Source organism: Leucopleurus acutus (genome assembly GCF_964270905.1).
Source record: "Leucopleurus acutus genome assembly, chromosome: X".
Lineage (NCBI taxonomy): Eukaryota > Metazoa > Chordata > Mammalia > Artiodactyla > Delphinidae > Leucopleurus > Leucopleurus acutus.
The window spans coordinates 27,526,589-27,541,078 of NC_139148.1; the positions used below are offsets into that span (position 1 = coordinate 27,526,589).

The following is a 14,490-nucleotide window of genomic DNA, read 5'->3' on the forward strand; positions in this document are numbered from 1 at the left end:
TTTACTATCACATCAATGAATATAACTCTTTTCATTTATTAAAACATAAGCCTTGAATCCAAAAGCAAACAAAAAATGCCTCTGATCAGTAAGGAAAACCACCGCTGAAACTCATGACATGCAGAAGATATTTTTCTATTCTGACATCAAGCTAAACACTGAGAATTAAATATTATCAAAGGTTAGTGAATGAATATATATATCTATGCAAAAGAGCAATAGATAATAGGGAAGAGACAATAAATGTAAAAGTAGACAACTAGAAAATGTCATGATCTTGGTCACTTATTGAAGGGACAAGAGCGCAGCAGATGGTGAAGTCTCATCATACATCATTTAACCTATAGGAAGTCACCTATATATGCCGGGAGAGGGAGAGGGAGATTAGAGACTGATTTACATACTGCTGAGATCTGCCCACTCTTCCGCTCAATAAGCATATGGCCCCATAGTGAGTGGGTGAGGAGAGATGGGAATTTGCTGTTTCTACAGTTGGCTTAGGTTTCACTTTCTTCTCATGGTGTAAGCATCTCACTGCATTGAGTTAGAGTCTAATATTTAAAGTATTTATCTTACAACCTGGCTTCTAAAAGAAAATTACTTCATCTGGGTCTCGACTGAAGCAACAGTGATCAGTACTGAACTTCACATTCCATGCACATAATGTAACTGAACAGGACCCGGCGGGGCTCCTGGACACAAGTCTTTCTGTGTCCCCCATTTCTTGTTTGTAAGAAATAGGCTTCATTCAGCCTTCGTGACCTCACTCGAGTTCCAAAGGGCAGGTTGGAACAGTTGCTAATCAGGGAAGGGAGGGGATGCGGAGACAAAGGAGGAGCAGTCAAAAAACAATAGTGCAGCCTTGGGACAGAATCCTGGTTCCACCTCAGAAGATACACATAACAATATCTTTGAGCTCTTTGGCAGAACCAAAACCCCCAACAAATGGAAGATGCTAACTCTTTGATGAAGCATTCTTCATTCCAGAGAGAAGGTCACAGTTTGATAACCTCAAGAACCACAGGAGCTCATCAGGAGACCCCCTGAGGCCAGATTAAAGGAATGCAGGCCCTGCACACACCCAGATCCATATCAGCAACCCCGCCCTTGAACCATCGCTATAAAACTCCTCACCAAATTCTCCCAGGTTGGGACACACAGTTTTGAAGGGCATGAGCCCGCTGTATCCCCCTTTGCCTGGCAAAGCAATAAAGCTAATCTTTTCTATTTCACCCCAAACTCTGTCTCCGAGATTCAATTAGGAGGCACCAGTGCATAGAGGCGAAGTTTTTGGCATCAATAACTGTACAATGAAACAGAAAAATAATCGATGCTTATAATGATGACCCTGCAAATTAGGAAAAATTTAAATTACACTGTGTTTTAGAATCAGAAGTCCTGGATTCCAGTCCTAACTCATTACTACTGGTTGTGTGATCACTGGCAAATCAGGTAGGTCACTCAAATTCATCATCCTTGAAACGTGGATATAACGCTACCACCTAACCCATACTTTTGTTGGAGAAACTAAATGAGACATTTTACATGAAAAGAACTCTGTGAACTCTAAAGTACTGTAAAATTGTTGGTTAGCTATTATGCACCGCTTAATGAAGCAGAACAGAAGACAGTCAATGAAGTTTTCATTAAAATAGTTAAAGTGAAAATATTTCAACACTTAAAAGATTTGGTTTAGGCTATCCTGAAAATAACATGTTTATATATTCAATTCCCTTTTATTAATACATAAAACTTAGAATGGTCTATTCATTTATCAGAATGTTATCTTGCCCACTGTTATTTCCAGATGGTTAAATGAGATATCCATATAATTTCAGATGCAGAGATTTAAAAAATTAAGTAGTAACCCCCAATGTACCACAAACATCTGAGGATACTGCAAAGTGTCAAAAATGCAAGGAGCTCAGAAGTGTATGTTTCCCAATCTTTCATAATTATTAGCAAACAACATCACATAAAATGGCTATAGATTTTGATTCAGCTGGTCACAAAAACACCCTTACAACTTCTTCAAGTACCTGGTGTAGAGTTGAAATTGATGATTTATATATTATGGAAGTTCTTTTTTGTTTGGTTTGGTTTTGCTTTTTGGTTCTCTGGCATGTGCCCAGATTTTTAATTCTCTCATCTTTTCTATTAGGCTGTAAAGTTCCTTTGGGTAGCAAAAAATGTTTGGCTGCAGCAGCTAATGCAGCGTTCTTCACATAATAAACTTTAAGCTGTGCTCATAAAAATCTGTAAAAGGTAATTTGCTAATCATGTTAATAACCTTTAACCAAATTTAAGGGAATCAAATGTATGTCTAAATTCCAACATCTTTAAATATAAAATTAGTGGAATAATAGTTAGCAAGTCCTACTCTTGATTAGATTTCTAGAGTTTTCAAACTTTGAATAGCTAAGCAAATTGCAGATCCCAGGCTTTCTTCACAAGAGCTCAAAACTCAACAGTCATAGTAAACTCGTTTTACCAAAAAGGAGGAACTCTGAGATCATTTTTTTTTTTCAATTTTAACTATTGACCTTTACTTTTTTTAAAAATTAATTAATTAATTAATGTTTGCTCTTTTGGGTCTTCGTTTTTGTGCGAGGGCTTTCTCTAGTTGTGGCAAGGGGGGGCCACTCTTCATCGCGGTGCGCGGACCTATCTTGTTGCGTAGCACAGGCTCCAGACGCGCAGGCTCAGTAGTTGTGGCTCACGGGCCTAGTCGCTCCGCGGCATGTGGGATCTTCCCATACCAGGGCTCGAACCCATGTCCCCTGCATTAGCAGGCAGATTCTCAACCACTGGGCCACCAGGGAAGCCCCTGAGATCATTTTTTAAAAGGGCAAAACTAATTTCATTATAGCGGGCATTTGCACCTGAGCATTATTTTCTGCTGTATATAATTTACTTGGAGTTAGTCATTAAATGTTAACACTATTATATCAAAGAATGTGAAATTTCTTCTTTATGAAGAGCAGGAATTACAAGAAAAATTATTTCTGAATATAGGTTTCCTTTTTAAACTTAAAATGGAATATAATTCTAAACTACCTGAACTTGGGATTTCAAAATTTTAAAATCTTCTATTTTTCTCTTGTGTCAAATGTTTGGCATGATATTAATATCTGCTACATAAATAAATGAATCCACCTGTGGCTTTATATACACAGACGTGCATGTGAATATTGTAATTGAAACATCTATGTCTCCATGTCTGTCTCTATAAATGCAATTAATACAACTGAGGAGCAGGGGTGAAATTCAAAATTCTAAAATGCTTGTCCAGTTCCAGCATGAACTACTGAGTAAGTCTAAATTGAGACTTTTCCCCAAAATAGTTCCTCACAAAAGAGTCAGTTCATATTAGCTTATAATGTCTTTTGGGTTTCAATTGTTTTATTTTGAACAACAAGGTTGCACAGTGGCCTGAAATAATCTCAAGAAACATGAATTTGGGATGCTTATATAAGTCATCAGCCAGAATTGGTTAATTAAAAAAAACAAGGAAGTGAAGAAAATTGATAAACCGGTAGCAATTATTCCTAGGGTATAACCTCACACAACTGGTGAAGGTCACTGTAAACAAGTCTTTTAAAGATAATTTTAAAAAGCAAAACAATAAGTTATTCTGATGGTGTGTAAATAATTCACATCTAAGAAAAATGAAAAGATTATCTCTCCTAATATTTTGGGAATGGGCACCGAAGTTAGGGATAAATCTTCCAGTGATAACACTGAAGAAGTGAAAAACGGTCCTTCTGGTAACTGGCAGCTAGCTAGGTGTGATGGTCCCAAGTGAACATAAAAAAACAGTCACAGAGGGCTTCCCTGGTGGCGCAGTGGTTGAGAGTCCGCCTGCCGATGCGGGGGACACGGGTTCGTGCCCCGGTCCGGGAAGATCCCACATGCCGCGGAGCGGCTGGGCCCGTGAGCCATGGCCGCTGGGCCTGCGCGTCCGGAGCCTGTGCTCCGCAACGGGAGAGGCCACAACAGTGAGAGGCCCGCGTACCGCAAAAACAAACCAAAAAAACAGTCACAGAAAATAAACTAGACAGAGACAAGGCCACTCTGTCACCACAAAAGTGACGAATATGAGGCACTGCTACTTCTTTAACAGTGACAGCTCTGCCCTGCTTTAATCCTTTCACCTTCTAGATAAAAACTGTTAGATACCTGATCACCACATTGACTCCACTTCTTGAAAGCATCTAATCCAAAATGGCTTCCTCCTCCCTAATTCCTCTTTAGAATCATTCAGCCAGCTCTTGCCAATGCCCTCTAACTGAGATGCCCCACAGTCTCTCTTGAGGGCTTTCTCCTTTGCTACAGTAAGCTAAATAATCCTAATTTTTTAATTATAGTAATCGTCCTAGTTGTCTTTGGACAGAGAGGTTTAACAGCACCATACGGGGATCCAAACACTGCCATACTGCAAATCACTTAGAAGGAAGACAGTAAGCTCTAGAGTTCTGGAATATACATCTATGAATGAACTCTTTCCATAAAATACAAATGTGCCAAAAGCAATGTTCCTAATTAGTGTGTTATTTTATAAAATGTGAGATTTCAAATATGGAAGTGCTAATCAATTAAGAAATTAAATATAATTAGGCATTTGACAATCTCATCCACATTCCTAAATGATTCTATCAGTTGCTCAAAAATTTATTATAAATTTTATCTTCTCAGAGGGAAAGTGGGGCTCTCCTTATATTCAAGCATAAGTGATTACCATTTATTCAACCTCTCATAGTCAAGACTTGTTACTCAGTTGTGAAGCTAATTTGCATTAAAAAAATGAAATTCTCCTACTTATGTATTAATAAATTATAAAATTTCTCTAATACTGTTACGCTCTATAATTCTTCTCTGAACTGCTTCTATTATCATTGACACGGAAATTGTGTTTATCAAATAAGTCAGTCAAAATGGATCTGTTCATTTGGGGGGACAAACTCATATCTGTTATCTTGCTATTGATTCTGAGGTTACCAAAAAAAAGTTGCACCAGGTAAATGAGATCATACGCCTGATAGATGATTTATAAAATCCAAATATTGTTATAACCGTAATATCTAATTGGGCAACATCTGACCAACAAGATACCACTTGACCTGCTATACCATATACAAATTTTGAGATGCACATCTGTTGTGAGTGATATATTTTAAATTATCAGGCAAAAAAATGAATAAATAAACCCAAAGACGTTTTTAGAAATGTTAAGATGTTGATGTTGGCAGTAGAACAAACTCAGGAGGAAAAAACCCAGCTTAATCTAGTTAATTAACAACAAAACAGCTGGGAAAATGAAACATCCCTGGTTTTGACTGACTATAATTGAAAATGACTAATGATGCTGTCATTTTGCAGCTTATATTGGGGGAAATGATGCCTGGAAGATTATAATTGGCCTCTTGACCATTTGTTTACAGTAATTATTTTTGTGTTAAAGGTTGGGGTGGAACCCTTTGGCCAAATATAGAAAGCTCCAAATACCTTATTTTTTTCTTATAGTTAAAAAAAAAATCAAGAGCAGTAATAAAATATATTATTAGATTCATGTTAAGATTTTTTTTTGGCTAATCTAAAAAGTTAGCAAAGCAAACAGCTGGTGTGATCTTATCACTTTACCAAGTTACTAAGACATTTTAAATTCTGTTAATGTTCTCAGTTCTAATAATGGAAGGTGATATGAGTATTTCAAAATATATACACACATTTAAAAATTTTTAACAGAAAGAGCAGTGTTCCAAATTAAGTTAAAGAATAAGTACAAATAGAAGAAAATGTTATCTAAATGCTTAAGTTCAAAAGAGAGTTAACCTTTTTTTAAATCGAATAACAAATGGCTTTTTTTTGGTAGCTGTCGATATTGTTGCTACTGATGGAAGTTGTTTTTGTTGCTTTTTAACTGCTAAATCTGGTGCTATTGAGGAACCTACTCATTACTCTGTGGAAAATGGAACACATTAAAATGATTAACAGTATTATCATAAAATACTATTACCAAAAGTATAACTTAATCAAAACGTTAAACAATTTATTGAACTTATCCAACCAATCTTCAACAACTTCTGAAGTTAAGATGAAGGAACAATGTACAAATCAAATGAAATAAAAGTATGTGCGCGTGTGTAGGGGGAGAGAGAGCGAGACAAGAGACAGAAAGCAAAACAAAGATGCTTATTTCTTCAATCATATTATTCTAAGATTTTTCCAGTAATTTTGCATTAGAGATCTAGTGCTATATTTATGTCATGAGTAGAACCGTTTCATAATATATGTTTGATCTTTATCAGGAAATCCTCAAAGAAAATAAGGAAGACGTTTAGTTAGGGATGACAAAAAAAGAAACTAAAAATTTACCATCTTTGAAAATTAAATAAATCCTAGAGAAGTTGATGAAGTTAAGAAAAAGGGAAAAAAACTGAACAGGGATGAGCCCAGCTCCCAAACAGGACTCAGCTTGGGAGGTGAGCGTAGGAGGTAAGCAGACAGCTTGTCTGATGCGGAATGTGGAGGTGCCAATAGACAGTCAATTTTCTAAGAAACAGAATCATTTTCTGATGTGTCCTTAACTAGAATCTCTGCAAGTGGTGGACATACTACTTATCCATTTAGATACTGGATCTTATATACACACCATGAGGGATTTTCATTTTCTTTTTAAAGACTATCACCATCTTCTTTATAATTGTTACAGTTTCTAAATGTACCTCCTCCCCAAGACAAAAAACAAACTTCTATCATGAAAATGTACTGCAGGCTACTTGTACGCTTTTCCCTTCTATTACGGAGTCAGAAATCTCAAAGTTAAGGAGGAAAGGCATTAGGAAGGGCAAAATTTTAAAATTTTGATATATGAAGTCAAAGTCTAAAACAGGCTTTGTTTATGTACTATCAGAGCAATGGCTCACCCTTTAGAAAAATCATCCCTAATCTTTAAAAAGAAGGTTTTGATCCATGCAGAGGTTTAAACAGTCCCCACAGCTTGCTACCTTGTATTGCTGGGTTCCAGGTTTCGAACGATGAGGTAGTTTTTTAGCCTCTAGAGTTTTAGGCTACCACAAGCCCCAGCTAATCTTCAAGTGTGTCCAAGGTCATGGCCCTTATCAAAAGCTGCACACGAACAATCTATTTCTCCACACTCCTGATCTCCCAAATCAATCTTGCCCTTTTGCCACTGTGAACCTGATACGGTGATTCCTCTCCAAACTTGAGGGGTAAATGGTAGAGGAGGAATGAGTTTTCACTTAAGCTGTGCTTCTCCCCCATGAACTGATTTGAGAGGACATGGGGAAGGAGGGAAAGAGAAAAGAAAGAAGAGGGCTGTCTCTACACAGTCGTTTCAAGGGATATGAAAGTGAAGGACATTAACACCTCCTTGCTTTCTCTTTCACTTCAGAAAGGTAATTCCCCTCTTATGTCACTAATGCTACAATAGAAATTAGATCTCACAGTGGCCCAGGAGTTGAGGGTATGATAAATTAGCTTCAACTGCCTGGATTGTTTACATACAATGAAAACAAAAATTTTCTGGTTGACTTTCAATTAAGGCTTTCCCTCTGTTTTTTAATAAAGGCACTAAAGCAAAAGCCAATTGAAATGCATGTCTGTAATCTGTAACAATTATGCCAAATCCTGCATAAAGTCTTTGAGGATCAAACAAGAGTAGGCAGAACAGACCTACAAAATGGTCCATTGGTCTGTCGCATTGCTTACTATGAAAGTCACTCTGTTAATCGAGAAAGCTGTCTGCCTGGGGACTGGTTTTCTCTAGAGCATCAAAAGAAACCCTGAAATTTGCTGCTTTCCGGACCTTTTCTAGCTCTCCAATCTAAATACTGTACACATTGCTACTTTATGAAAATTATCATACCAGGCCTACACTGGATGCAAATTATTTTGGGGGGATGTTAGGAGTGGGGACAATGTATTCCTGTATAAATGTCTATCGATATCTACAGAGGAAATCTGTGCCTTTCACCACCTGGTGTTTGGACATTGCGTTTAGGCTGAAACTTCAAATTTACCTAAGAAAAAGCCCCTTGTAAACTGTAAGGAAAACAAACAAGCTTCTAGAAATGAAGCGACACAGTGTAAGTCATGGCAGTGTTATTTGCAAGGACAAACTACTTCTGTATAATGAGGTTATTGACCTGCACTGTTTTAGAGCAGTTTTAAACATGAGGGTAAGGCCCACTAAATCTCAGCCTGCAACAGTAGCTAGAGAAACCAGGACTGATCAATAAACAGCCACCATTACAGGCTCTTGGGAACCTTCATCATAATGGGAGCCATTATAATTTTGGTCAGGTACAGAAAATAAGGTGACCTATACCCAACGTCTATTTATCACTGGACTCTCATTAGCAAGTGGAAGCCATTGATTAGCTATTTTTTGAAAACTGAGCTGGTTTCCCATTTCTCTCTTCATGTAACAGCCCTGTGAAGAAATGTGTCCTGGACTTCAAAATGCACATGGGGAAAAGAAAGAAGTAGAAAGCTTTCTCCCTGGCCAGCTTTTTATCGAAGAGAGAAGCAATTACATGACATTCCACTAAAAATTCTTGACCCAATAAAGTACTGAAGCCCGAATGCCGATTTTCCTCTTTCATAAGAAAGAGCAACAGAGAAAAGAAAGGTCATGGACCATATTGTGATGCTTTACAGCTGTTGGAGACAGACAGTATGATGCAGTAGCTTGATTTGAATTAAGCCAAACGATATGAAAAGCATCAAGGCTGGCAAGCGAAGCAACAGAGCCTCAAAGAATTTAATCTACCTTGAAGGTGGGAGTACTTTTTGTATTGATGGCAGCGCACCAGGACAGAAATGAGTCCTTTAATGCAATGACTCGTTAATAGCCTTAAGATCACAATACATAAATAGGATATGTTGATCAAAAAGATAGCTCTGCCTCTCCTATTGCAGGATGGCCAATATTTCTTTACAAGTTATTTCATCGATAATAAATAGACCATGTCAATGGCAAATGTACAACAGGGGAAGCATAACCCATTATGAGGTAATGGATATTGCTAGAGGTTGCTTCATTACCTTCACGAGCTGAGTGGCTGGTTTTTCCTTGTACAAATGCTGCCCTTTAGACAAAATCCCTTCCACATCCGGCTGTTTAGCTTGAACTGCTACTTCAGTTTCCTGGGGAAAAGAGCACATACAGTGCAGATTAACTTCACAGTTAGCAGTAAAATTACTAAATTTAAATATACCCTTGGAGACTCCACATGTATTGCAGATCAATTTCTGCACAGTACATAGGGGCACAAAGTAGTTTTCAGTGCAGAGAAAAGAAATGGAGGTCTTTGGGCTTCCCTGGTGGCGCAGTGGTTGAGAGTCCGCCTGCCGATGCAGGGAACACGGGTTCGTGCCCCGGCCCGGGAGGATCCCACATGCCGCGGAGCGGCTGGTCCATGAGCCGTGGCCGCTGAGCCTGCGCTGTGCTCCGCAACGGAAGAGGCCACAGCAGTGAGAGGCCCGCGTACCGATAAAAAAAAAAAAAAAAAAAAAAAAGAAAAGAAATGGAGGTCTTTGTGAAACACACCAAAGTTTAAAAAATTTACCCCAAATCTTCTTGAGCTATGTCATAATACTATTATATAGAAAACAGAGACACTTTATATTTTTCCAAAAAGTAGAATGCAATAATGAGAAGTATGATCCATGAATATGATTAATATGGATAAATACTATTGTTAGCTTCAATCATCTCAGTAATCCTAATGTCCATTTTACTCCACAAACCTCTTATTTTAACAGGATTCTTCTCGGGACTCTGGTTCCAAAATTTTATTTTGAAATAGAAACCAAATAAATCTTTCCACATCATTGTCAAAATTATTAACTTTCTTTCCAAAAAGTAAACACTTAAAGCACAGTATCAAGGCTTATTAATTATTAAGCAGTCAAATTAAACAGGCTTTTTGAGGAATGATTAAATTATCTTTAAAAATGTGTTCTTCCTTAGTCTGGAGAAGATTGAAGCATGACCGTATGACCAAAAAACGAAACAAAACACAACACAAGAAAAAAACATCCTCTTCAGATATATGAATATAAAGTGCTTTGCTACTGGGTGCTGTCTTGCTCTCCTGAAGAGAGGACAAAAGAAACGTGCGTAAATTGAAGCTGAAGGAAGTGAAGTTAAATATTAAAGAAGACTTTTTGGATGTAACACTTGTTAAACACTAGGATGGAGTATCGATTAATCAATGTCAGGCGTCAGTCAGGGCCTGGCAATCTTCCCCAGATGGCAACTCCTGATTAACACATATCCCTCTTCCTCCCGCTCCTACCCTGTAGCCTCCCAGCACTGCTGTGTATACGTGTCTTCATGCCACTGTTTCCTTTATCCACTGTGTTTGTACCTGTCCTCTCTCAGCTCATCTGAGCAGGGTGTCCTCTGAACCCAAATTACCGTAATCTTATATGGCACAGTAGGATGTCCTGTAACTTGTGAGTGCTCATCACATGCTCTTGAGAAGGATCATTTCTTCAGTTCTTATAATAAATAGCAATGGGAGGTAGGCACTTTGGTTAAAAGGGTCCATAACATGAAGACTAACTCCATGTGTTAAATGGGTACATGTGCCACACACACACACACACACACACACACACACACACATCACCTTTAGAGACAATAATTCTGGAAGAAACAAACCTAGAATTGTAAGTATCAATTTACTCTTTATGATAAAAAGTTCTAAATGTGATTTTTTTTTTTTTTAAATTGCAAAATTGTAACAAGTTCAAAATCGGAGTGTACTTTGTGAGGGTTGGGTAATTCCTTCTTCCTTTAAAAATGATTTATAAGTACACCCAGTGTAAATTCTATACCTTCAGAAAATGAGCACAAATAGTCTATAATTTTACCACTGTTTCAGGTATGCAGTAAATGACGAGCACAAACAAACACCTTTCTCTCCCTGCCCCTAGTCTTCAATCGCAAATAAAGAGTTCCAAAGATCACAAAGAATCGATGCCACTGTTGAGAAGGCACTGGCAAATAACCAGGATTAAAAGACTGCATTTGATATGACAAGGAAGTCCCTCAGGAAATAAACACACAAATTTTAATTCATGAAAGCTTCACTGGCAAATGAACAGAAACAGCAGCAAGGCTGACATGAGAGCAGCCCCAATATTACTTAGAGCTCCAAGTTCTAAGGTGGTGCTTATTAGATGGACTGTGGAAAAGGTGGCATGCCGTGTGAAATGTCTATGTTTTGCAACTGCAGAAAGTAAAATATTTCCTCTTCAGGCCACTGAATTTGCCCTAGATTTAGCCCTCTGATGAATGAGCACTACAAAGTCACATCACTTCCGTTTATAGAAATGTTTCCTAGTAGCATGTCCTTTCATCAACACTATTGCCATCTCTCCGTCCTTTAATGAAATAATGGAGAGTTTAAGTACCTGGATAAGATTTACACCCGGTCTAACAGAAATAGAGCAATGGGTGAGAGAAATCATGTTCAGTTTTTAATTCTTTGTGGGTACTTTCCCTTCGCAATTTTTTGGAGAACTAGATATCTAATGATATGCACCTTTGATAAACTACTTTAGAAAGAACATTTTGAAGATACATTTCTACAATTTACCTCACTACATTTACTTGTAGTGTGAATTTATTAGTTAAAAGATAGGTCACTTATTGAGGGTCGAACTTTATTGCTTGAAGGGTCAACTGTAGTAAATACAATTACATTTCCTTAAAATGTCCCTTAGTATAGTTTTCTTAAGTTGGTGTGAAAAAATACACTATGACAAGCTGATCATCACCATGAAAAAAATGGAAGTATGTGTGAGACAAATTTAAAAATTTTGATATCCCTCCATGCAATTAAAACTTGACAAGGAAAAATTGAAAAGCAAGCAAACAAACAAAAAAGCCCAGCCAAATCACATGACTATGCAGAGATAAGAAAAAGCTGAAATCATTAGCTGTGCTGAAAACATCAACCAACTGCTAGAGTGACTGCTAGAGTGATTATGTCGCTATAATAATATTAACAAGCCAGAGTTGCTAAGACTTTACCATATGTCAAAACACTGTATGTTTCATACAGTTTTTCCTCATGCTTACACTCCTACAAAAAGGGTATTATCTGGGACTTCCCTGGTGGCACAGTGGTTAAGAATACACCTGCCAATGCAGGAGACACGGGTTCCATCCCTGTTCTGGGATGGAGCAACAAAGCCCGTGTGCCACAACTACTGAGCCTGCGCTCTAGAGCACACGTGCCACAACTACTGAAGCCCGCGCGCCTAGAGCCCGTGCTCCACAACAAGAGAAGCCACTGCAATGAGAAGCCTGCGCACCGCACCGGAGTAGACCCCGCTCGCCGCAACCAGAGAAAGCCCGCGCACAGCAATGAAGACCCAACACAGCCAAAAGTAAATAAATTTATAAAAAAAGAAAGGGTATTATCTAATTTTGCAGATGCTAAAACTGAGGGAGATTAAGTCAATTGTCCAAGGCCATGTAGCTTGCAAATGGCAGAGTTGATATTATTACCGGGAAGTGTGTATCACTAAACCTCCACTTTATCCCTCCTTTGTTGAGCATAGCGTGTATATGTGTGTGTGTGTGTGTGTGTGTGTGTGTGTGTGTGTGTGTGTGTGTGTGTGTATGCACATGCTAAAACTGGCAGCCACATCCCTTACTACCATGTTAATTTTTTCCCTCTTCTTTAACTCCAATACATTCTATAGTATCCTTCCAGTGTAAAAATGAGAGAAAATCCTGCCTCTTCCCACCGGAAAATAAATTCTTACATAGCTTTTAAAAAGCTCCAAGGGTGTCTCTTTGTGGGTTTACAATTGCCAAACTGATGATATCCAGGTCAGAGAATTGGTTTGAGCAAATCTTTTATCTCACAAATGGCCTCACATCTTTATATGATTTAAGATAAGGTGAAGGAGGTCACCACTAAAATGGAAACCTAGCTAATTATAGTGGCCAGTTTTTTGTAAGTAGGAAGTGTTCAACTTCAAAGAACATTCAGACAAGAAAGTCTTCATGGGATTTCAACCAAAAAAAATCTCACTTCTAATAATAGAACATTTCCATTTAAGTTTTTCCCTCTGCCTTATTCTTAATATATCCCCTGTAATATAATATTGCGCACCAGGAGTTAAGACCCTTATGATGTAACGAGAGTTTTTTTTTTCCAACATAGTATTGACAGTTCACTAAAATCTCATGCATAATTTTAAGTATATAATTTTTATTAAATAGGTAATAGGAATAACCCTTCATCGATACTAGGAGAATACTGCAGTATACTTTAGAAAAATCCAGCCTTGATAGGTTTTCAGAATGGAGTAACTCTCTAAGCACCTTCAGTCTTATTTCTTATTAGACAGCATTACTAATATTGCTGGTGGTGTTGGTCTGATGAGCAGCGAAGCAATGGTTAGTGGTAAAAAAAAGACTGAACCCCTTTGAGGATGAAAGTAACAATTCATATGCAAATTAACGTAACTTACATTCTCTAAGAATTTATTCATTGACTACTGTATTTCTAATTCAATATTAAACTGATTGCACACTTTTTTTTTAAAACTAGAAATCTGGTGCTAAGGATAATATAAGAGAGCTACATTTTGCCTTGTTTTCCTTTATTATTTTAAATTTATTTATATTTCTATCATTTTACTTATTGCTAACCTTAGAATATATCAATATGTATGTATATATATATGTGTATATATACATAAAAATATATATCACAACATAAAAAGGGTGGGTGAATACACTCTCTTCCCCGTTGACTTTGGGCTTTACCACATGCCTCACTTAGGTCAATGGACTGTGGGCAGACATGACTGCATGACAGCTCTGAGCTAGGTCTTTAAAGGCAATTCAGGATTTGCTAGTACCTCTAGTTCCTGCCTTCCACCAGGAGAGAATAATGTATCATAAAGAAGCTGCTCTTTCAGCCTGGGTTCTGGAATGAGAAGACATTTGGAGCAGATCCACAGCCTAGGATGAGAAAATCTGAACTTGACCCATAGTGTAGAGTAAAGCTGCCACTGATCTGCAGACACCTGGATGAGTGATCAATGTTTGTTCTTGCAAGTCACTGGGATTTGGGGGTCATTTGTTACTGCAGCAAGAGCTGACAATTACAATGTTATAGTGAAACAAGCAAACAAATATATGGCTTTCTGGGGAGAAAAAACAAAGTAAGCCTTTAAAATAAATGGGCTCTAGTCACATATACTGACTGCACTGTCTCTCATTCCATATACAAACTGTTTGCTAAAAAGGGTGGCAAGAAACGAAAAATGAAATGGAATCAATATTGTGTTAGAGCCTGACTTCTCTGGCTTAGATTGTCAGGCAGACTCTGACAAATGAAGGCTGATGGATGGAAAAACACAACATTGTGCAGCTGAGTTTCTCTTTTCCCTCATGCTGAGTGACTATTCTTTTATTTATCTACAATTAGG

General features: G+C 37.8%; 1 protein-coding gene across 2 annotated transcripts in view; it reads right to left on the reverse strand.

Annotated features, from left to right (window-relative positions):
• DMD (dystrophin) overlaps nucleotides 1–14,490 on the reverse strand; it is a gene marked incomplete at its 5' end in the record, with an annotated part of 2,126,456 nt that overhangs the window by 748,363 nt on the left and 1,363,603 nt on the right. For both annotated transcript variants that reach the window (XM_082864911.1, XM_082864910.1), the window contains one exon: nucleotides 9,070–9,171. In XM_082864911.1, the coding sequence (XP_082721037.1) occupies nucleotides 9,070–9,171 (102 nt within the window). The remainder of the gene's footprint in view (nucleotides 1–9,069; nucleotides 9,172–14,490) is intronic.